This window comes from Mixophyes fleayi, chromosome 7 (assembly GCF_038048845.1).
Source record: "Mixophyes fleayi isolate aMixFle1 chromosome 7, aMixFle1.hap1, whole genome shotgun sequence".
NCBI classification, from domain to species: Eukaryota; Metazoa; Chordata; class Amphibia; order Anura; family Limnodynastidae; genus Mixophyes; species Mixophyes fleayi.
Genome location: NC_134408.1, coordinates 131,956,188 through 131,980,370, shown reverse-complemented (window position 1 = coordinate 131,980,370; position 24,183 = coordinate 131,956,188). Strand labels below are relative to the sequence as shown.

The following is a 24,183-nucleotide window of genomic DNA, read 5'->3' as shown; positions in this document are numbered from 1 at the left end:
TGGTGTGTATGTTTAAGCAGTTTAATTTTTTTCAGATACGTGAAACAAGAAGTTGTTTCTTATGTATTAGAGGATTTTGAAGTTGTTATTTTTGCCTAATAGTGAAATTGTAGTTTGGAAATAAACAAATGGTTATAAATCTGAGTGTAAGTGTATGTGACGTTTGCCTGGCATAACCCGAGAGCACTTGCTGTTGGTGCAGCTATAGCTATGCCTGGAACTGCGGCAGTTTTAGTGAATACAGTATGCTCCTGCAATTTGGGGGCAATTGCAGCAAACCCTGCATCAGACCCTCTGTGCCTGTTAGTGCTGGGCCTGTATCTTCAGGGACCTTGGTGTATGCAGTCTTCAACAAATGACCGTCCGCCAATGCGGCACCGTCTATCCAGTGTCCGCAGTCACCAGTGCAAATAGCTGTTTAGGCTTCCGAGGATAACTTCGGATGCAGGCCTACCACTAACAGGGACCTGTTGTATCTAACCAACAATTCAAGGAAGGCTAAGGATACTAATTACAGAATTCATCCTCTGGTTCTTATACAGATTTCAGTGACGAAAACAAGTTCACTTTGTAGATTCATTCTTTTAGAGCAGCGGGTTATATGTGTGACAGAAACGAGCTGGATCCTGTATGAAATGACGTCATACAGTAGAGGTTGTGAATGAGTTCTCTATACAGCGCTGCAGAATCAGTGCCGCTATATAAATAAATGGTGATGAAATGGTGATGATTTATAGGAAAGTATTGAAGGTCCTCCGGGGGAACCTCCCTGGATGAGGATTTAAAGAAAGGTTTCCAACTTTAAAGTAGAAATAAATCTCACAATGAAAGTGTTTGTTTTACATTTAAATGGTCCCTTTTATAATTGCATAAGCATTACACCCGTCATCTACACACGTTGAAGCATGCCAGTTTGTGAACTGAACCCGTATTCATGGGGATGCTGACCAGCAAAGTATTAGAACCCAGCACCTCATAAATGTTTGGCCTTGACATGCCTCAGTCATGTGACTACTTACTAGTGCATTGATAGGCTGGATTCTTGTGGAATGGCTGCCTCCATTGTATGTATGTGGTATACTTTAAATTTAATATTTTATACTATTTTACAACCTCATTCTTTGTTGGGGGATGTCATTATTGTCATTCTAAAAAATTGAGTTCAATATCCTGAGCGTAAATGGAAATTTATGATAATAGACTTCATTTACAATTTGAATTTTTTCTGTTGTGTTATAAGGAGATAGATTTTAAAAAGTTAAGAAAACCTGCGGTGACACACATTGCTAGCACCAGGACAGTCATTTATTGATCCGAGTTGGTGACTTGCAATGTGGCACAAATTATGACAGAAATATGGAAGCAAGCTGTGAGCAACTTCTGATTTTCATAGTCAGTATTGCTGCACTAGCATTCAAGACTTTGCTTTTCATATTTATGTCCACTTTTTGATGCTCAGATATGTATTCGGAGGTTTTTTTTAGTTTGTCTTATTTTAGTGAAGGAATGTAAACACCTTGTAGTATAAACATAGGTTCGTATAAAGAATATCTGAATATCGGACAACATTATCCAAGAGGTCTTTATCTAACAACCACTTGTTTCTATTGACACTATTTATCCGTAAGGAATAAGTCAACACTTAAAATATACCCTGCTGTTAAACTGTAGATTCCCCTTAAGGGTAAATGGAACTGTTTTATATTCTTTGGGAGAGATTCAATTAGTCGCAATGTTCCTTAGAACATCGCGACTGAGCATTTTTACCGTTACTACGGTAAACACTCCTTTTTCCTTGCACCTCTGTGGGGCGCGAGGAAAAATCAGCAGAAAGTTCTTGTAAAAATCCCATTGAATCTCCCCTTTATAGTATAACACACGTGTCACACTAGTTGTGTTGTGCTGGAATTGTTACACGGCCGGTTTAAATTGTTCCCTACTTGTATTCTGTATTCCAACAATAAACATGGAGAAAATGTAAACTATATAGGTTGAACATGGTTGTGTAATAACTGGCTAATCACCGTTACACTGAACGTAAGATGTGTACAGAGCTCGGTACTTTTAGATGAATGGGGAAATTCTCTGTCTGCCACTAAGCGAACTGATCGTGTATCTTAGCTGTGCTACACTCCCATGGTAATATTATCTATCAGTGGTCAATGGCGTATCCTGGTTTAAAAGAGAGGTTCTCCTGCCATGGGATGATCTCTGTGTATGTGAATGGGAGTTTCTTGTATCCATAATACAGACATCACCAGGGCATGCTCCTTATCCTGCTATGGTGATAAGAGACCCCCTGGGGTATATTTACTAAACTGCGGGTTTGAAAAAGTGGAGATGTTGCCTATAGCAACCAATCAGATTCTAGTTGTCATTTTGTAGAATGTACTAAACAAATGACAGATAGAATCTGATTGGTTGCTATAGGCAACATCTCCACTTTCTCAAACCCACAGTTTAGTAAATCTAGAACCTAGAGTATAGTTGGTTTTTCAGTCCTGATTCTGAGCTGCCCCATACAGTTAATAAAACGTTTAGACTTTGCCGTTACTTTCACCTGATCGTAAAATCTCATGCTCTGTTTTTCAGACCGATTTTTATGAACAACAGTTACTGGATCAGCACCAACAGATAGTAAATCTGAAAAGTTGCATCTCGCTGCTGACATCACGTCTCTCGTCGTCCTTCGCTGGCACAGGTAAAACTCTCCAAACATTGCGGTATTAAAGCCTGCTATGCAGCAACATACTACAGGTCCCGGAACTTTAATATTGAAACCCATTATGCAGAAATAAGTTTTGAAAGCCACAAAGTAAAACAAAAGTAAAGAATTGCTATCACTGCATAGTGATAATGTTATACACACAGACATGATCACCAAGCGCCTTTTCCTGTTGTCGTTGTGATGGGCAGAGGTTGATCATCTTATGAGGAGAGGAATTCCAAGGAAGGGCGAGGTGGGAGGGACATGGAAGATTTTTAAAATTATTCTTATAAATGTACTTTAGGATATTTGCGGTTATGGTTCTCCAAATTACATAAAAACTGTAATCCAGAAAATTCTAAATTCCAAACATTCCAAATATTAGATCCTGTTACCTGTTCAAGGCTATTTTATATACTGACTGATAGGGGACCTTCAACCTTCCCAGTCGCTTACCCAGATCACCTATAGTCTGCGGATTGCTCGGCCCTGTTTAATCCAGGCTGCAGTGTCTGGATAATTTTTAAAGTGAGTCTTTTGCGCATTGTAGAGCATCTTCACATTTACTCAAGGCATGTTTTCTTTAAAAATGGAGCTTGGATTAATCTGCACTTTCAATAGTTTGGTGGGATAATTTTGCAGAAAATTAGTACAAAGACTGAATTTCTAATTTTAAAGAATATATCTACCCTTTATAATTAATTTTTTTTATGTAAATGGAAAAGGCTCATAGGTTCTATTTTTCAAATTAAATAACTACCTAGAGGTAAATGTGTCAAGCTGAGAGTTTTCCGGCGGGTTTGAAAAGTGGAGATGTTGCCTATAGCAACCAATCAGATTCTAGCTATCATTTTGCAGAGTGTACTAAATAAATGATAGCTAGAATCTGATTGGTTTTTCAAACCCGTCAGAAAACTCTCAGCTTGATACATTTTCCCCCTAAAGTCATTGGTTAGAAACTGTATCTAACGTGTACCCGAGCTGAGCAAAAATCCTTTTCTTTACTCATTCAGTCACTGTTGATCCTAAGGTAAAGTTGTATTTGTTGGGACCATGGGATTAGTGTAGGAATCGTATGAGCGCTTTAGCTATCAAAATGGTAAAATATAAATTTTGGGTGAAGAACCACTATATGAAGTGTGGGGGAGAGAGCAGCTGTTGTAGAAACTATTATTAGTTACCTTCCATGCTCTGGTTTTCCACAGCTTCTTGGCTCCTCTTCACCATGGTGAGGCCGACAGATGCTGTATTATGCAGGTGTGGCTTCTGTCAATCATGACGGTCACCATGGTGAGGCCGACAGATGCTGTATTATGCAGGTGTGGCTTCTGTCAATCATGACGGTCACCATGGTGAGGCCGGCAGATGCTGTATTATGTAGGTGTGGCTTCTGTCAATCATGACGGTCACCATGGTGAGGTGGACAGATGCTGTATTATGCAGGTGTGGCTTCTGTCAATCATGACGGTCACCATGGTGAGGCTTACAAATGCTGTATTATGCAGGTGTGGCTTCTGTCAATCATGACGGTCACCATGGTGAGGCCGACAGATGCTGTATTATGTAGGTGTGGCTTCTGTCAATCATGACGGTCACCATGGTGAGGTCGACAGATGCTGTATTATGTAGGTGTGGCTTCTGTCAATCATGACGGTCACCATGGTGAGGTCGACAGATGCTGTATTATGCAGGTATGGCTTCTGTCAATCATGACAGTCACCATGGTGAGGAGGAGCCAGGAAGCTCCGGAAGTAGATAGTAGATGATATTTTGAACATAGATTTCCGGCCAGTAATCCCAAACACAAGCTCTTTATATTGCAATGTACATTCTAGGTGGAGATAAAACACTGAAAAGGGATTCAGTCTTGGGGATCCAGTTTTGCTGCACTGTTTAGAAAAGAATAACATTATCTGGGCTACAAGGAAAACTATTTAGTTTAGTAGATTTGAACATTGGGTAAATGTGTGGAAGGTTTCATTTATTTATTTATTTATTTCGTATAAAAACCGTGTTTTTGGTTTAAAGGTTGTCTGTGTTCTCTAGGAGGTGCGCCTTTTCCACCAATGTCCCCAAAATTGGAGAATACAGATGGTTGCAAAAGTGAGAGTGCTTCTAATCTATCCATTGAACAACTCCAAGAACAGCTGAAAGCCAGCCTGCAACGAGAAAAGAATTGCAAGGTAATACTAGCAGCACTATGTACCCAGGGCCACCTACTGGAAGACAGACCTGGCGTCTTACTTATGAGACCTGATTTAGGTCTTGCATGCAGTACATTACTAATACATCCTTGCTGACATGGATATAATCATAACTTCATATTTGTTTTGCATCAGAACTATTATTACTGAAAATAGAAGAGAACTAAAATATTGTGGGCCTTAATTAGAGAAGGGCGAAATTTTACTGCCTGAATAAAGGTGTAAACCAAAACCCAGTCTAAGGGCTAGATTTACTAAGCTGCGGGTTTGAAAAAGTGGGGATGTTGCCTATAGCAACCAATCAGATTATAGCTTACATATATTTAGTACATTTTACAAAATGACAGCTAGACTCTGATTGGTTGCTATAGGCAACATCCCCACTTTTTCAAACCCGCAGCTTAGTAAATCTAGCCCTAAGTTTGCAGCCTCATCAAGATCCGCATTACACCTCTCGTTGTCAGTCGTTTAGAGGGAACTTTCATAAAGTTGATAGAGTTGGCGGCCACTGAATGCGTGTAGAACTGCAAGAGCCAGCATGCCCTGGCCCTAAAAAAAGATTTTAAAAGAAATTTTTAATTAAAATAAAGCCATCCCAAAAGTCCTTTTTAACCTCTCTATTAGTCTCCTAAACTCCTCTTCGTTCCTGTAATAGTACAATTGGACTAAAAATGTAAAAAAAAAAAATGTAAGAGAATAGAGCTACTTGTGGAAACGTTATTGCTTTATAATAACTTAATAATCTCTGTAAGAGTATAAGATAAAATCAAATGAATCCTAAACCATTTAATCTAAACCGTAAACATGTCGGATAGGTGAGCTTCCTGTTCTACTATCACCCATGTAGTCTGTCTTCCAACAGTGTAAATAGAACTTACGTCAAAGAAATTAGAATTGCACATATACATATGCAATGTCTCTACCAACTTTAATCCATCCTGAATGCCGCTGCTCGTCAGGTTATTCTCACCCGCCCCTCTGCGTCTGTCTCCTGTGTCTGCAGGTTGCTACACTGGCTCTCCTTCCCCTACAGGGTTCAGTATAAACTCCTCACACTCCCCTATGAAGCAGTCACTCCCTCCACATTCCCTCTGAGGACCACTGCTTCTCCTCCCCGCTCATTACCTCTTCTCATTTCCAACTCCAAGACTTCTCTTCTGCTGCTCCCCCCATCTGGAACTCCCTTCCTCTCCCATCAGGTTATTCCCTGCTCTCCAAGGCTTGAGAGGGGCTCTCAGAACTTCTCTCTACATCAAAGCCTACCAGCTTGTTTCCTAACTCACTCATACTGTCTCACCCCCTCTGTTTCCCTGATTGTCTGCCCCCAGCCCTCTAGAGTGTAAGCTCATGTGACCAGGGCCCTCTTGCCTCGTGTCCTATTTCTTTTAATACCTACACCACTGCCCTATATGTCCTGCACCTATATTCAGCCCCTGACTCCTTACCTCAATCAGTGGCTCTGATCCTGTTTCCTGCTCCTGGGCACAGGCTCAGCTGATTTGCTGCCCGGTTTGTCCCCCACATTTCCTGCTTCTTTCTACAAGGTATAGTGAGATGCGATACCCTGCCTAGCACCTCAGTGCTGCTTGTTGGACTATTCGTAGCTGTGTTGTGTATTGTACTGTTATGTCTATATATTGTTCCTATAATGTGATGTAGTGTTTTGCTGTGTGCTCTCTGTACAGCTCTGCTGAATCTTTGTGACACCTTATAAGAGATAGCCACAATAATATTAATATCATTATAATAGGCTGTGTGTACACTGGCTTTTAATATTTGCTTACAAATTGTAACTTGTTTCCTCTCAGGAACAGCTGCAAATGGAAAAGATCAGATTTTTAGAAATGGAAGAAAAACGGGATCATTTGGAGTACAGTCAACAAGAAGAAATTCAACATCTCAAAAACCTGTTGAAAGGCACCAATGAGCGGAGGGATTCTAGACCAGCCCATGAAAAGGAGGTGAGTGCAGGCTGAATGCTCATGGATAATGGAGCAGTGCACAAAATGGCTGCCTCCACTGTGTGTACGTGAACCGGTAGGCTTTAAATTATCATTAAATTTAAAAATGTAGTAAGTTCTACATTGGAATATTTTACTGAACTTTCCAAGCCATCTGCTTGTCATTGGTGTGAAGAGAGAGAGGAGCAGAAAGGTCATGTGACTATCCCACTGCAGTCACATGACCAAGCACTTATTTTATAACTCTAAAAAAGCCAACAGTGCCATAGTGGGCAAGTGCAGGTTAAATCCAACACAAGGGTATTCAAATTAGTTGCATTTTATTTTTTTCTTCTTTTTTTTTTGCTCCTAGACCGATTTTGTAAAGTTTATGAAAATATTTTTATGTAAACAATACTATATTTCTTTACATTTCATGCCCTATAAGATATGTCAGCATTATTTCTCTGTTTGTCTTTCAATACATAGATTGGCCACTAGGAGATGATAGAACACTGCAACTTGTATTTAGAACTATATTACCCTTTTATTGGCTTTTATTGTTCAGTGTACTCTCTTAGACATATGCCATTGAATACTTAATTGTATTTATATTGAGTCATCGTAATAAAGTCAATACATTTATAAAAGTTTTACATTAAAACTTTACGTGATAATAACTGAGTTTCTGTAAAGTCCAACACCCAGGTTCTGTTGTTCCATTCTTAAGATAACCCAGTTACAACTACTGCAAAAGTTACAACGGTAATTAAAATATAATATTAACATTTGTACATGTGTTGTTTTTTTTTCATGAGATGAGATGTGCAAACCTCATTCAAGAACCGTCTGCAGCAGCATCTGACCTTAATGAAAGCTCAAGGTACAGTAATATTGTATACTAATGCTAATCTTACATTATACTACACATTAATAGATATATAAACTCCTGTCAATGTGTATAATCTTGTTTCTGTATTTATAATCATATATTATGGTCATAGAAATCATGTGGTCTTCTAATTATCTTATCATTTACACTATTGGGTATATTATCCTATATATTGTAGAGCAGTGACTGTACAAATATATTACAATACATTTATATAGTGGGTGGGGTTTAGTAAGGTCATGTGACTTGTGTTGGTGTCTTCCAATCGCTGTGCTTCTGATGTACCAGTGTCTATGGGTGAATACAGGATAGTTCCTGATTTATTGATTAGCGTAGGTGTGTGTTCTGTTTTTTGTTTTTCTTTAAATTTAAAATACAAATTTAATGCACTTTCCATTCATTATTACGATACCTTATCCCACCTGGACGCTTCTGCATTTGAAAAATCGATGACGTTTTTGGGTTTAACAAAAAAAAACAAAACCAAAAAAAAAAAACCTCCATCAAGTTGCCAATTAATACGAGTTTACATCACAAATGATCACCGCGGCAGATGAAAGTGGGATATTCACTGCTCATCTAGCTGTATTGGTGCAGACTTTTTCTTCTTTAGTCATAATAAGTGGAATTGGAGACATTTAAATTGCTGAATATTTACATAGGGCAACTTTACCAGCTGTTCCAAAGTCTGGTACTTTCATTGAAATTTGTTATATTCTGGAAGTTATTTCAGCTACTTCATACTGTTTCAGTTACTGCAAAAAAAAGGTCCCTTCAGTTACATGTAACACTCGTCGGAATGCGGTAAATAAGTATCACAAAATGTGGTCCCGCTGGTATATAGAGTGTGCTCCAGTAGTTTGGTATTAAATCATTATACAAGTCCGTGAATAAATAAATAGTTTGATTATTGGATTCCTGGGATGCCTAGCCCTGTGTGTAACCTATATTAATTTATTCTGTATTAATGTCTTTACAAGTTGAATAGATGTAATGGCTTTGTAATTTTTAGCTGTACTTGCAGCACTCTATGTGTACTGGATGTAGTGTGGCATATATACTTGCATACTTGACTATTTACAATTGTTTATACTTTGTGCTTATTGTTATGCATTTCTGTGTCATCTGGATAACTTAAGGGGTAAAGGATTAGTTTCAGCTGTGTTTTCTTTTATATTTTATTTTTCGAAAATCAATAAACATTTGTATTATATTGCATTGAGTTGTATTATTTTGGATTGTGGTAAGCTGAATAATAATATTATCCAGTTTATAGAGATGCAATTTACCCCCCCCCCCCCCCCCTTCTTTCCCCTCCAAAGTACATTTATTTTTAAGCAATTGTCAATGATGCAGTGCTAATAGGGTGTACTTAACACACCCTCCATTAAAGTCAACGAACATATATGCGTTAAGCACATTTGTTCTTATAACACTATTTTTTCTAATAAGACTTGGGGTTAACCGTATCAAGATGCGAGTTTGAAAAGTGGAGATGTTGCCTACGGCAACCAATCAGATTCTAGCTGTCATTTTGTAGAACGTACTAAATAAATGAGAACTAGAATCTGATTGGTTGCTATAGGCAACATTTCAACTTTTCAAACCCGCCGGAAACTCGCAGCTGGATACATTTACCCCTTGATGTGCATTGTGCCTCATATTAAAATACACCAAAACAAACATTTATGTGGTTATTTTTTTTATTATTATTAAATATAAATGCTACTAAATACTTTATAATTTAATGACTAAGAAAAAAAAAAGCTTTAATTAGCCACCATCACCGAACACCCTCCGTCATTAACATTCCTAGTGTGGGGGGGTGGGTTGCCCCTCTCCAGTTGGGTCCTTTGTAGTTAGATTGCATATGTTATCAGTATTCTCAGACTTCCCTGTCTTTTTTTTTTTTTGATACTCTATAATTAGCATTCCTAAGTAATGTGTTTGTCACTAACCAGCCACTGGTAACACTAATTATCCTACACTATTCTTTGTTAATGTGAATTAATACTTTGTTTTAATTATTATTATTGGTTTTCATTAGCATTTACTAGTATCAGTTGTTAAGTGTAATTCTTTGCTTTTTTACATTTTTTTATTTTTTTTATTAACACATTATTCCATTGTCTAACAGTTCGTAGCACTGCTAGCATTTTATTAGTAACCTGTCATCCATAATTAGTATCCACTACTAAGTTGGCTACCTTCTTACATTATTATTTTTCACTTGCAATAAATATCATTAGCACAGTCTTTTTTACTGATTACGCTATTAAGATTGGGATTATTATGATTGATTATTCTTATTTGTGTAAACAGAATTTGATGGCAGAATAGAACCTACAGGTTAATCTAGTATGCCCCTGTTTATTTGTTGATTTATTTATTTTGTGTGTATTTGTAGATGGTCTGGAATATTCTGGACACTTCTGGTTAACATATGCTGTACAATAAGGAGTGTAATATGCTGGACACTGCTAGTAACATGTGCTGTTCAATAGGGAGTGTAATATGCTGGACACTGCTAGTAACATATGCTGTTCAATAGGGAGTGTAATATGCTGGACACTGCTAGTAACATATGCTGTACAATAAGGAGTGTAATATGCTGGACACTGCTAGTAACATGTGCTGTTCAATAGGGAGTGTAATATGCTGGACACTGCTAGTAACATATGCTGTTCAATAGGGAGTGTAATATGCTGGACACTGCTAGTAACATATGCTGTACAATAAGGAGTGTAATATGCTGGACACTGCTAGTAACATGTGCTGTTCAATAGGGAGTGTAATATGCTGGACACTGCTAGTAACATATGCTGTTCAAAAGGGAGTGTAATATGCTGGACACTGCTTGTTAACATGTGCTGTACAATAAGGAGTGTAATATGCTGGACACTGCTAATAACATATGCTGTACAATAAGGAGTGTAATATGCTGGACACTGCTAGTAACATGTGCTGTACAATAAGGAGTGTAATATGCTGGACACTACTTGTTAACATATGCTGTACAATAAGGAGTGTAATATGCTGGACACTGCTAGTAACATATGCTGTACAATAAGGAGTGTAATATGCTGGACACTGCTAGTAACATATGCTGTACAATAAGGAGTGTAATATGCTGGACACTGCTAGTAACATATGCTGTACAATAAGGAGTGTAATATGCTGGACATTGCTGAATTTGAACCCAGATGTGCTGCAGCTCTACCAACTGAGTTATCTAGGCTTCTGTCCTCTATAAGCCTCTCTCGTTGCTACATTAACTCCTATTTATCACCGCAGTCCTCTAGAAATATTTTCATTTTTGGCCTTGAGGAGATATTTTAAAGACCATTTATATATATATATATATATATATATATATATATATATATATAAATTTATTTTTTATTTTATTTTTTTCCTTCTTGGTGAGTTTTATAAAGGTTGTTCTTTCTACTACTTTATATGTCATTTTATGTTTTCGGTTTTAGCTTTTGTTTTCATGTTTTGTCATTGATGAGTCGCTTTACTAGATAAATTTGCAGGATGTCCTAATAGACACTGCTGTGTCCATGTTATATGTGTGGGGGGCTATTTGGGCTTGTCCTACTATTCCAGTAAAGAGGTTACTTTTTGGGTATTTGTAGGGATTTGTTTTCGCTCGTGTATAAAGCACTAACAGTCATGGGTTACAAATTCCTTTCTGAAAAGAGATTTGCACGTCTGAACGCTGCTCAATGACATTTTCTCTACGCAGGCAAGGTGTTGAACGGATTTTCTCCGACCTAAAAGAAGAATTCAATCGGATTTGCAAGTTAACAAGAGAACAAAGCAGCCAACTGAATACGTTCTTCAAGAAAGAAATTGCATCTGATAATCGTATGATGTGTTTTATATTTTACTGTGAATGAAAAGCATCATTTCAGCTCTGCTGATGTAACTGTAACCCTTTCATGCCTAAAGTCTTGTATTTAGATGGACAGCTGTGGGATTTAGCATTGTGAATAGAGATAGGTTCTAGTGGTAGACTGTAGGTGAGGGTATATCCACCTATTCGCTTTAATGGCTAGGTAAAAAATGTCACGTATCCTGAACGCAATAAAGTTAAGTTCCAGTTGTCCTAATAGAGTAAGAGGAGGGAGGACCAGAGTCTTATTCTAGAGGGTCCCAGGCTTAGTGCTATTTGCACATTTAAAAGACATAGAAATCGCCAGATGCATTCATCATCATCATCATCATTTATTTATATAGCGCCACTAATTCCGCAGCGCTGTACAGAGAACTCATTCACATCAGTCCCTGCCCCATCGGAGCTTACAGTCTAAATTCCCTAATATACACACACAGACAGACAGGAAGACTAGGGTCAATTTGATAGCAGCCAATTATCCTACTAATATGTTTTTGGAGTGTGGGAGGAAACCGGAGCACCCGGAGGAAACCCACGCAAACACGGGGAGAACATACAAACTCCACACAGATAAGGCCATGGTCAGGAATCGAACCCATGACCCCAGTGCTGTAAGGCAGAAGTGCGAACCACTGAGCCACCGTGCTGCCCATTGCAATGATTGGGGTCTGTGGCAGCAATGGGAAGAGCAGCTTGCCAAAGAGGTCGCAGGATTTGACTTGAGCGCTGCGTGATCGGCTCACTGGTCTTCTACCATAGCCAACCACCATAGATATTGAGATAAGAGATGTGACTTGTGGGGGATTCAATCCCCTTCAACACAGGCCCTAATGTAGAATTTACATGATTATGTAACTTGTGGGTCACAACTAAATAAAATGGGTTTTGGTTGAGTTGCCAAGGTCATCTTAAAAATAAAAAGATGTCCAGCCAACATTTTTATCAAACAGACCAGTCCGCCTTCCCCCTGACTAGTAGAACTGAAGAGGCCCACGTCCAAAACCAGAGAACTCCCCCCTGTTGGTGACGGGAATAATCACATCTTCATGTGCAGTATGTTTCGGTAAAGCTGATTGGACGGCTAACGTGTCTGATCCAGTCAACCATTATCGGAGCCAACAAAACCTGAGATACTGCCAGTTACAGAGAGAATGTTCATCTATCTATTGGACAACTTTAACACAGACATTTGGTCCATCCCTAATATGCTAATAGCAATGACTTGTTTAGATTTTCAATTGAGAAAAAAGGAACTGTGTGTTGCAAGGCTAACTGCCAGACTTATTTTGGGACCTAGCTAAAAGTTGTTTTAAGAAACCCCGTTCTAGGGGGTTTAGGGATGAAATGGGTGTTAAAAATGGATGATATTTTGGTAAAAATAAATGCATTTAGTAATAGCAGGTTGAGCTAATGATGAAGTCAGTGTGACTAACCTTATTGAGACTGTTCTGTAGGAAACCTATAGGTACATCCGTTAAATGCTTCCTTTTAAATGCAGCCCTGGAAGAGATGGGAATGATAAACACTCACTAAATAACTATTAATGTAGGGTGAGCTTTCTTTTATTCCTGCTGCTGTCATACAGTGAAATAATAATGATTGGGTATAAAAAGAAAAGTACATTTTATTTCTGTTAAGTGCCGAGCAAGAAGAGGTCAGCATAGACATCATTACATTCTCCATATACATGCGTGGATGTGGGAAATTGTAGCACCCATTGCTTTACCTATTACAGGAGACTTACAGGAAAAATAAAATTACGAATAATTCGGCATAAAATTAAGCTTTTAATTTAGTGGTTAAAAAAAGGAAAAGAGGCAACTTTTTGTGTTAACCAAGTTACAATTACTGTTCATGATGTCCATGTACAAATTGAGTTTTTCCAAAGCTGTCTGTGGAAGTGTTTATACCAGCCAATGGGGGATATGTCTAGAATTTAGGTAACTCTGTGCAGGAAAGGTGGTCTTACACACAGCAGCCAATCAGATCTTTGCTTTCATTTTGCAGAAAGTGCTAGCTGAGTTAGATTGTGTTTGCAATGGGTATAATCGCCTATTGTACACAGTACATTGATATACTAACAGATTAAACTACACAGATTAAACTACAAGTCCCAGCATGCCCTAGCATGCCCTATCGGCTGGTTGTCTACTGGCAAAGCATGCTGGAGCTTGTAGTTTCACAGCAACTGGTGAGCCGCAGTTAGGCCAGGCTTAGTGTGTTAGAATATTACAGTTACCTGGTAACTTAAATATATAATTATTTTTATTGTCTTTGTTATTAGCAGATATTCCTTTCCAGTTTTCCATGCCCGTCCAGTGCACTGATGAAGAAAATGAGGAAGTGCAGACACTGCAGAAATCAAACGATAAGACGGTAAGAGCAAGGTTTGCACCGATTACCCCGCGTGGCTTGGGACCAGACGATGAACTGAGCACCTCCGTGGAATCCCTTTCAACCTTCAGTGTTAAGTTCCCACCCAGCAACAGCGAGTCTGAATTTTTAAAGAGCTCTACAGAAAACCTACCGGTTCTTGTTCCTGCTTCAGGGGAGCATATGAATGGTACCAAAATTAACACCGAAGTCCCAACTCACCTGAAGAATTTCAATGCAGCAAGGTGCAGTCCGCCCTACTCTCCGCACTCGCCAAAAGCAGTATGCCACTTGGATAATAGTAAGCTTGTTGGCCTAGAAAATAACTATAGAGACATTCTTGAGACTGAAGCAGAGGATAGCGGTCACTTTATCCCAGCTAAAAGTCCGGTTGGGACATGCACAAACACTTTCTGCATTCCAGATATTCCTGACGTGGATGAATTCACAGGCGTAACGGAGAGGACAGTGCGTGGACCTCAGCGGGTAACCAATCTTATATATTTTCAATGGGCCAGATATGTTTGAGTGCAAAATATGTTTTGTAGTGTTCCTGGTAATTACCATAAATTAACGGTCTTTTTAATATGTGCTTACATAACCTGCGTACCTTGGCTATCGGTATTTTGGTGTCAGAGTGGAGGTTTAAAATGCTTGTCACTTTGAACACATTTATTTATATAACTACACCCAAACCACCTCCAATTAGATTGCAAGCTGTGCCAGCTAAATGTGCTGTGCCAAAAAACTGCTTGTATAGATCGCCAGAGAACATCCAGGATGCATTGACCTGGACAGACCAAAGGTGTTTGCAATTAATATAGAGGTAAATCAAAATATCACAACATATACAGTATAATATGGGTGTCTATCAGATCAGTAAACAGTAGGCGGAAGATCAGCACCTCGGAACAAAGGAAATATTGTAATAAAACGGGATGTATATTCGATGAAGCTTTCTTTTATTTCCCGGAATGACACATTTATTATTAATGACTAATTTGTTAGATCATTATGGCAAGGTCTTTGGCATCGGTGCACTGAGCTGTTCTGGCACGTGATGCAGCAACTGAAATGACGTCCCTCTAAATCATCACAAACATCTGTGTTAGTGTAAAAGAAACATATTGTCACTTTTGTCATTATCCGATCAAGCGACAAGGTAGACAACACTAATTTAGTTCTCTGGCAAAAGACTTCTTAGAATATGCTGCCCCTGTAAAATATATATATATATATATATATATATATATATATATATATATATATATATATATATATATATATATATATATGTGTATGTGTGTGTGTGTGTGTATATATAATATGCAGTCTCCTTCTTAAAGGGACGCTGACCTTGCATATTTTTTTCATTAATTGCTCGGCAGGAAAGTAAATGTGATTATAATTTTTGTTTTTGCATCCTGTCTTTTTGGTAAGATAGCGTGTATGTATACACAATGCAGGCAGAGAGGAGTAGTCCACAAAGGTCACTTCTGCAAATATAAAAAAAATTGGGACAAATGAGACTCTACATATGTGGGTTTTGTACGTGATTTTAACTTGCATTGAGCTGCATGTTTTTACAAAAGAAATATCTAAAGCTGGTCAATGCATTTGAAAACTTATATTAATCTAAAAAAGAGCACATTGTAAACACAGTAAGGATACTGGTAAGACGCATTTGTAATTGCATTATTCTCCAACATAATTTATTACTTTTTTCAAAAAAGGTTTAGTTGTTTAGGAAAAAAAAAAAGGATTGAACACGTTTGAAAAATGCAAATCAAAAACAACATGATTGTGTTGTGTTTTAACATTGAGCAGATCATGACATAAACAAATTACATACAATGACACGATACAGAAGGTAAAGATGGACCTGTTCAAATAAGCTTGCAATCTATGAAGTGTGGGGAATATTTGATACATAAAGTAGAGGAATAACAATTGTAGCTCCTAAATACTAAGACCAGAGAATAAGAAACGTTAGTGAGAACCTCATTCTGTTTCCAGGGACAGATCTTTCAAAACTGGACCGGTCTAATTAAAAATATATTATATTATATTTGCAAATAAACATACTATAAGTGACAGAATTTTGCAAATCGATGCTGTAAATTAATACCATATTAAGGGGCATTATATCACCAGTTGTCGCCTACTGTTGCAATTTTAACTTTTATAGAAAATGTGACTTTTTAAAAAAAATCTTACATTTTCTTGTCTCTAACTTTTTTGCCTTTGTTCCATAACTTCTGATTGTTTAGAATTGTGGGGCTTTGTCCTGCTTTAATCTGTTTTTCCACTAGGTGGCAGTGTACATTGTGTATTTGTCCCATACCATAACACAAGAAACAGCTGGTATGCAATTACAAGTTGATAGGAAAGTAGCCAGCTTAAAAAAAAATAAAAAATAGAAAAAAAAATGCATGTGAATTGGTGTTGAGCTGTCAAAAGGCACAGGGCAGAAGGTTAGATAATTGACTTTCGCACCAGGGTGAAGGGGGGGATCTTGAGATGACTTTCGTTTGTGAGTTTCAGAATCGTTTGTGAAAGAATCTGTTATTATATTTTTTTTTTCTATTTGAATTTTTTTCCCCCATAACTTTTTATTGCGTTTCCCCGCAGCTGGGCTCATGGCTGATAAGCAAAATAAATAATATTTTTCTATAGGCTTATTTTTAGATTTAGAATTCACAGTATTCAATGCAGTCAAATTAGTACTTTTTTTTTATTTGAATAACACACTTAAAGAATTATAATCCGGTTTTAATTATGATTAATTATCTTTACCACTTTGCAGATGAACTTATTATGCTCAAACAAACCATTTCAGTGCTGTGAAACTATATCTGTCCAACGGTTTCTACTCTGGTTTCATTTGTTCCCCTTACAGCTCCGTAATTATAATGACTTTATTAATTTTATAATTAGTTGGGGGGGTTTTCTGCCAAAACACGGTGGACTGGTGTCCCACCTGTTTGTCCCTATGCCCTCACTTGTACGTTTGAGAAGGTCATCAATGACCAGTACATTTACCTGTGATCCCCTCCCCAATATAGGTGTCCTCTTTTTAAGAAGCAACAGTTACAGTAACTGCGTATTTTATAACTAGGTGCAATGATGTACTGTAACCCAGAGCAGCCAATCTGATGGGACTAATAAGACGCAAATATCTGTTCTACTTTAAAGATTTTATTAAATAAGCCCCATTTTTGTTTTATACACTCTTTTCTGCAGTTTAAATGTTATCCTCTGAATCATCAGTGAATTGTGAACAGGAATAGCTTCTGTGTTTGCAAGGCTCCAGGAATTATGGGAAAGCAACTCTGTCGATTTAAAGCAGCTAAAATATAAAAGTTTTCTGACAACTGAAAACACAATTGTTGTCGCTGCCGAGAACGGAGGTCCGCGGAACGCTTCAACGTGTAGTCATCACATTAACATATTGCCAATTCCCTTCCCCGATCTCAATATGCTTTAATCTGTTCCTTAAAACATCCAATACAGACAGCTGTACCCAACTTTCCTCCACTCTTGAGGTTGACATATTAACATGGACATCTCAAGATATACTCAAGAGATCCCATATGGTCCATATGTCTGCGCTCCAACCCATGGAAGGGAAGCTCTGTTGCAAAACACAGTTATTTATAAAAACTAAGCCGTGGCGTTTATTTAGCTGATAGTGATACTTAGCAGCTCTTGTAGACTGTGATACTTTTCATAGCAGTGATGAAAATGATCATCAACTGTTACATGTTTATATGTACCTTTTGGGAAAAGCATAGAAATGCATTACTATTGCAAAGACTTTCATTTTTTTTTTTCTTGTAATCATGTAGAAGAAACTTGCTAGAAACTGAGGACTTAGAGGAAACATTACTGGATGTGAGGGCGATTGTGGTGCAACCATGCGTGTTTTAAGGGTTACAGTCTCCCCCCTTCCTTCTCACCTGCCAGTACATCACTCCATAACACAGATGGGGAGCTTCTGTCTCATCACAAACGTCACCGATATGTGACCTATTGTCTGGTATCACCGTATCCTGAACGTTCCGAAAGCCAACTATTAGAAGCGAGAGAGGGGCTGTTGCCCAACATTCTGATACCCCTTTTATTAAAAACCAGATGACCTCCCCCAAGCCTCCTTTTGTTACTCCCATAGTGATCAGTACAACAGTGGTCCTGTGTCACTTTACCTACTAGAGAGTCACATACAGCAGTGAACTGTGGTTTTATGGTTCCACTACTATCTGTTACAAAGATAGGGTCAGGATACTGCTGATTTTAGGCATACCTTGGGCTTGGAGTGTTCCCAGATGCCGAGTTATAGTAATTTCATTCCCTTTCAAATTACTTAAATGGTAATGTTCAAACTTTTTCAGGAGCAGGCCAAATAAAAAAGAAAAACTTTAGGCGGGCCAATATAATTTATTAAAAAAACTCAAATATCGAAATATATAATACAAATTTTTATAAAACTAATGTGATGAATGAAGCTGTGACTGAATTTCTAGGAGTTCCTCGTATCTATTTTTTTTATTTAAATATAAAAACAAATAATTATATTTTAATAATTTTATGCATATTTTAATGACATTTTTTTAAATATTGGCGGGCCGGATAGAACCTCTAAGTGGGCCGGATCTGGCCCGCCGGCCGTAGTTTGCGCATCACTGTTCTAGACCAAAAAGGTAGTTTGGAATATATTTGTTTGTTAAACTTTTTTTTTTTTTTTTATAGAACCTGTTCTAAATGATTTGAACCAGTTCCAGTTCTCAGTTAATACCCAATCAAGACAAGATCTGTCATATTATTGTTTTGTTTTTTGTTTTTTTTAAATCACCATTTCATTCATAAAATTAGGATAATCCACCCTTGTGGTCTTTTTTGGTCTATTTTGGCTCTATCCAACAAATAATGTTTTGCTCGATACAATGTTTATCAGAGTGCACCCAGCCACTCTTACCTTTCCTGCAGCTTTTCCATCTTTGTGGTCTAGACGTACTGGGCCTTATTCATTAAAGAAAGTAAGGCAAAAAAATGAGTACGTTTTCTCCTGGACTAAGTCATGTTACAATGCAAGGGGTGCAAATTAGTTTATTATTTTGCACATAAGTTAAATAGTGGTTGTTCTTTCATGTATCACACAAATGCTTGATAACTTTATTTGTACATTGAAATTTAAAGTTGATCTAGGACATGCCCTACCCCAACTATAAATCTTCCATCACATTTTATATTTACCTCCCCCTTCAACATGGTTTTGCCCAGGTGCAAAGTTACTCATTTTTCCTGCTTTACTTTCCTTAATGAACCAGATCCACTAAGCCCAGCCCCACCATAGTCTCTCTTCACAGACGTTTGTTACACGGCAGTGGGGGGCCGTGGGTACACATCCGGCCCACTTGTGATGGACTAGGAAAGATAGATGTTTGCTACTCTCTAGCAGAATGTATCTAACGATTAAACAAAGGATAGGGGTTGTATTGTGCCAAATATGACCTATTGGGATGCATTGTGCACATTTAACCCTTTAGTTGGATTGTTCCTTTAACAAGCTGGGTTTTTCTTTTAATCTTAATAATGAAAACAATATTGACCGGTATCCTACATACTAAACCTACAGAAACAACAATGTAGAACCAATATAATTACACCACCGTTGCATGGGAGATTACATATATTTTCCCCAGTCTATAAAATAATCCATGTGAAATAAACCAAAAATAGCCCGTGCTAATTTTCAAACAAATCACTCGTAATTTAGGAATATTCTCTTCCGGGCCAACCTCACTTTAGCAAATTTAAAGTGCAGAAATAAATATCTTCTGATTGAACAAAATGCCCATCTACTAAATACTAAAATATTCATTTTCTCAATTTTTTCTTTTTCAATCTATCCCCTACCTGTTCTGCTTTCATGTCCTGCCTAATGCCCGTGGCTTTGCTGTGCAAACGAGAGAGACAACACATTCAGCATTTTTCTAGTTGTGTTCAACAATAGATGAACCTGACTCTGTACTTTAGGGAAAGCTTACAAAAAATGTTTAAAAAATAGCCAAAAACGTTCTGTCTTTATACACTGTCAATCCACTTCCTGACTTAACGTGTTTTTTTGTTGTTGGTTTTTTAGGAATTTCAGTTGTGTTTTTTTTGTGAGGATAGTTACACTTTAATTGCCAAGTGGATTCTGGTTTTCTAGAATAGGTAGAAAAGGATCTATTGGCTATCGAGATTGTGTGGGCATTTTTATAACCCATGGGATGGATAGATATATATATATATAATAAATATATATATATATATATATATATATATATATATATATATATATATATATATATATATATATATATACATATATATTTATGTATGTATACTTTTTATTTTTTTTAAAATATTCTTCTGGCTAGAAATTGTAGAGGAATGAATGGTTAGTCCTGAACATTCTTTCCCACAACATAAATGATCTTTCTTCTCTCGTAGCCTGTTTGGCAACCATTGCCCCATCAGGGCGACGACCTATCCGTTCCAAGTGGAGACAAGTGGGATCAGAACTCTTCGGACGTATGTGAATTCTGCCAGGCTATTTTCCCGCCATCGACTCGATCCGGAGAAGAATTTCTTAGACATCTTAACACGCACTTTTATGAAAAACTTTAAATCATTATTTTCCAGAAAAATCATTATGTTCATGCTTTTACAGCCATACAGCATCATATAATAATCATTCTGTATAACTTCTTAGGAAATTGTAAATAATGACATATAAGACCCCTTTTTTTTTTTTTTTAAGTGGTCTGTTGAACATTTTTATAAACTGGTACTGGATTGTCCACCCGGCACGACCTCCGTGAAAATCACCCCCTGAATTTACCGCATTATGCATAATTTGTGTTACAGTTGAAGTGTTTTATCTGCATATACTGTACATTGTAATATTTTAATTTCTAATTGTTATGATATAGCTTGAATATAAAAGCTAGCAAAGAACGGTCACTGTGCTGGCATTATTAACACTTATGTGTCTTTCAAGATTATTTTTATTAAAAAAAATATAGTGATATAGATGTATTGAGTTATGTCTTTAAATGTTGTAACGTTCTTCCATTATACAGAAAATGCCTGTATGTCTATTATAAAGATTTAATTTTTGTAGCTTAGGTTAATCTCTAGCAACTAAGAATTTATGTGTTTTTACATGTAATATTTCCCCTAAAGCACATTTACAAATACAAAATGCTCTCTCTCCCCTCCTAAGAGAAAAAAAAAACAAAAAACAGTTATTAAAATTTTCCTAAACATAAACCTCTTAAGCATCGAGCTAACAACAATCCTAATTTTTTTAGCACTTGAATCCACTGAACGTTAGGAGCATCCATGCTTGCAGGTGTGTGTCTTTTATTTTGAATACGTGCTAGAACATTAATAAAATGTGGTAATTAAGAGGGGATGAAATGAAAATTATACTGCAAAATATCGTCTAAACAAAAATGTGTTGTTTTGTTTTTTTACTCTATTCATACAACAGTGATATGTATTTACACAGTTTATATATGTATGTTATTCTATAGTTGTATAAAGCTGTATGTTTGTTTACCTTTATAATAATACACCTCAAAACGTCGAAGTTTTCATATTTATAATTTCTGCAATTATGCAAGTTATGTTAAAGGATGCATTAAAATGGGATTCTAGGTCTCGTAAAAGAAAATATCGAATTATTTTACTTTAAACTACATATCTTTTTTTTTTCCCACCAGTACTATTGTAGACATTGTTAATAAAATTATTTATGTTTTTATTTTCTCTTATATATACATAATTATGACTTTGGAAATGTTGTGTATGGTGATAAGCACGTCTGTTGGAGTAAAAACAAATTCTATATATTTATGCCGTTTGAAGAAAATGGTACAGTCGCACTTGAGTAATTAAATGATTACGCTATCAAAGATAAATAGGAATGTGTTGAAATCGAATACTATTTCTAAGAGTCTGTGTACAATCGGAAAGAGCTGCAATTGTTTCTGCAATATCCATTTCTTTGCCTGCAACAGAAAACTGTCAGGATGTTTTTGTATTTTGGATGATGTGCAACAAAGGAAATTGGAGAATAAGCTGCAGCGTCCACTGGAGATGATCGCAATAAGATTTCTAGATGAAAAAGCTGCATTGTTGGCAGAGGCCGGAGCGTCTGGTCTCTGGTGGATGTACCTATAGCAGCAGATCCCTAGGGATCTTCAACGTCTCCCTAACAACCTGGTGCTACATTCCAAACCCTTAGATCACATTTGTTCTATTACAGCTTATGTCTTCCTCCTTCTACCTAGAGACTTTGTTTATTGTGAGATGTTCTAGTGAGAAGAGTGATGCCGCCCGAACCACCTTTTACTGCCCCTGCTTAAGAGCTAACACCACTAATTACACTGCATGTATAACGAGGAACGCGATGGAAATGCAAGTACACAGAAGCAATCTCAAGTTTACAACTGTAATGGAGCCTGTCTGTCGAGTATAAAGTGTATCTATGCTGATTTTGCTGCGTAAACCCTATCCTATGTATATGTCATTAATATATCCCATCAAACAAGCAAACAAAACAAACATACGTGTAGGACATGTAACATGTAGACATGGGTTGTGGAAGCAATGAAATTTTAATAAATTCTGTGCACAGCCTTAGACTTTGTAAGACAGAACGGTAAAGGAATACTGTGTCCGTACATAGGATTGCAATATCTGAGTTTGTGTTAAACAACTGAGGCTTTTAACATATTTTAAATGTTGTAAATGTGTGTCTATCCAAATAAAAGCAACTTATTTTACTTTATCCTGTAGAGTGCTGATCAGTGGGGGAAATAGCATACATAAAACAGGGATACGCAAGGTAGACAAAATAAATGCGGACATGATAACACAGGGTAGGGAGGGTTTGCACAGAAGAGCTTACAGTCTAATGGACAAAAGGCAGAGCTGAGACAAGGAGTGAGTGTTGCTCAGAATGGAGGTTGGGACAGCAGTGATGGTGTATCGGTGGGAGTAGACTAGGCTCTAGTAAAGAGGTGAGTGTTCAGAAATTGGTTTGAGTTGAATGCTGGGGGAAAGTCTGATCAAGTATAGTAGGGAATTCCATAGCTGGGTAGTGGCACAGGAGGTGAGACACTGGTTGGAGGCAGGTTTAGGAGAGATTAGGGGGTATATTTACTAAACTGCAGGTTTGAAAAAGTGGAGATGTTGTCTATAGCAACCAATCAGATTCTAGTTATCATTTATTTAGTACATTCTACAAAATGACAGCTAGAATCTGATTGGTTGCTATAGGCAACATCTCCACTTTATCAAATCCACAGTTTAGTAAATCTAGCCCTAGATCTATAATGGGATAGTGTTGAGGGTTTTGTAGATGAGGGTGAATAATTTGAATTTTACCTACTAGTGTTTAACTATGTGTGTCCATTACTTAATGCTGCTTCCACAATTTAGGAAATGGACAATCCGTATACACTGTCACTTTTCCAAATTCTGAAACCCTCGGGTTCCTTATGGAACTAAAATTTGGGATGGATGTGAGGCTGACTTGATCGGTTTCATTTATCTCTACATCTTCCTTAAAATGAATAATAGATGAACTCCACCTAATATACATCAAATAATAATTTCCTAACCCAAATATGTATTATGGCCTTTACAATATTTTTCCCCCTGGATTTCTTAGCCTTGTTCCATACTAAGGTGTATTAATGTGAGAAGTTGTTGCTCAATTACCTAACTAAACATAAATAGTAAGTATAGAGCATGAATGAAAAGTGGGCAAAATAAACCTTAATGTAACACTAATTTGAAAGGAGTGTTCTCTGAGGACTGTGTGTAAACCAAGTATCTGCACCAGTGACTGGCAACTTGACGGGGAACCTTCAGGGGCCCTCGTGGTGTGGCCCTCTAACCTTCAAAAGGGCCGCATGTTATCCTTAATTTCGGTAATAAGCGGAAACCAGACAAGAGACATCTAACTGTAATAACATATTAACAAGCAGTTTAAACAAGTGTTACAAGCTATAACAAAAAAATCTGAATAAAGCAGGAAGGGGCCAGGGGCCACAGGTAACAGCTCGGAGGGCCGCCTGTTGTGCATCACTGATCTACATAGTAAT

At 37.3% G+C, this 24,183-nt stretch overlaps 1 protein-coding gene across 4 annotated transcripts in view; it reads left to right on the top strand.

Annotated features, from left to right (window-relative positions):
- TANK (TRAF family member associated NFKB activator) overlaps positions 1–22,862 on the top strand; it is a 65,989-nt gene extending 43,127 nt beyond the window's left edge. For 3 of the 4 annotated variants that reach the window (XM_075180767.1, XM_075180766.1, XM_075180768.1), the window contains 7 exons: positions 2,593–2,701; positions 4,754–4,890; positions 6,720–6,872; positions 7,670–7,734; positions 11,495–11,616; positions 13,932–14,506; positions 20,516–22,862. In XM_075180767.1, the coding sequence (XP_075036868.1) occupies positions 2,593–2,701; positions 4,754–4,890; positions 6,720–6,872; positions 7,670–7,734; positions 11,495–11,616; positions 13,932–14,506; positions 20,516–20,692 (1,338 nt within the window). In that variant the 3' untranslated portion in view covers positions 20,693–22,862. The remainder of the gene's footprint in view (positions 1–2,592; positions 2,702–4,753; positions 4,891–6,719; positions 6,873–7,669; positions 7,735–11,494; positions 11,617–13,931; positions 14,507–20,515) is intronic. The other variant, XM_075180769.1, reaches the window with a different exon arrangement.
- The last annotated feature ends 1,321 nt before the right edge of the window (positions 22,863–24,183 follow it).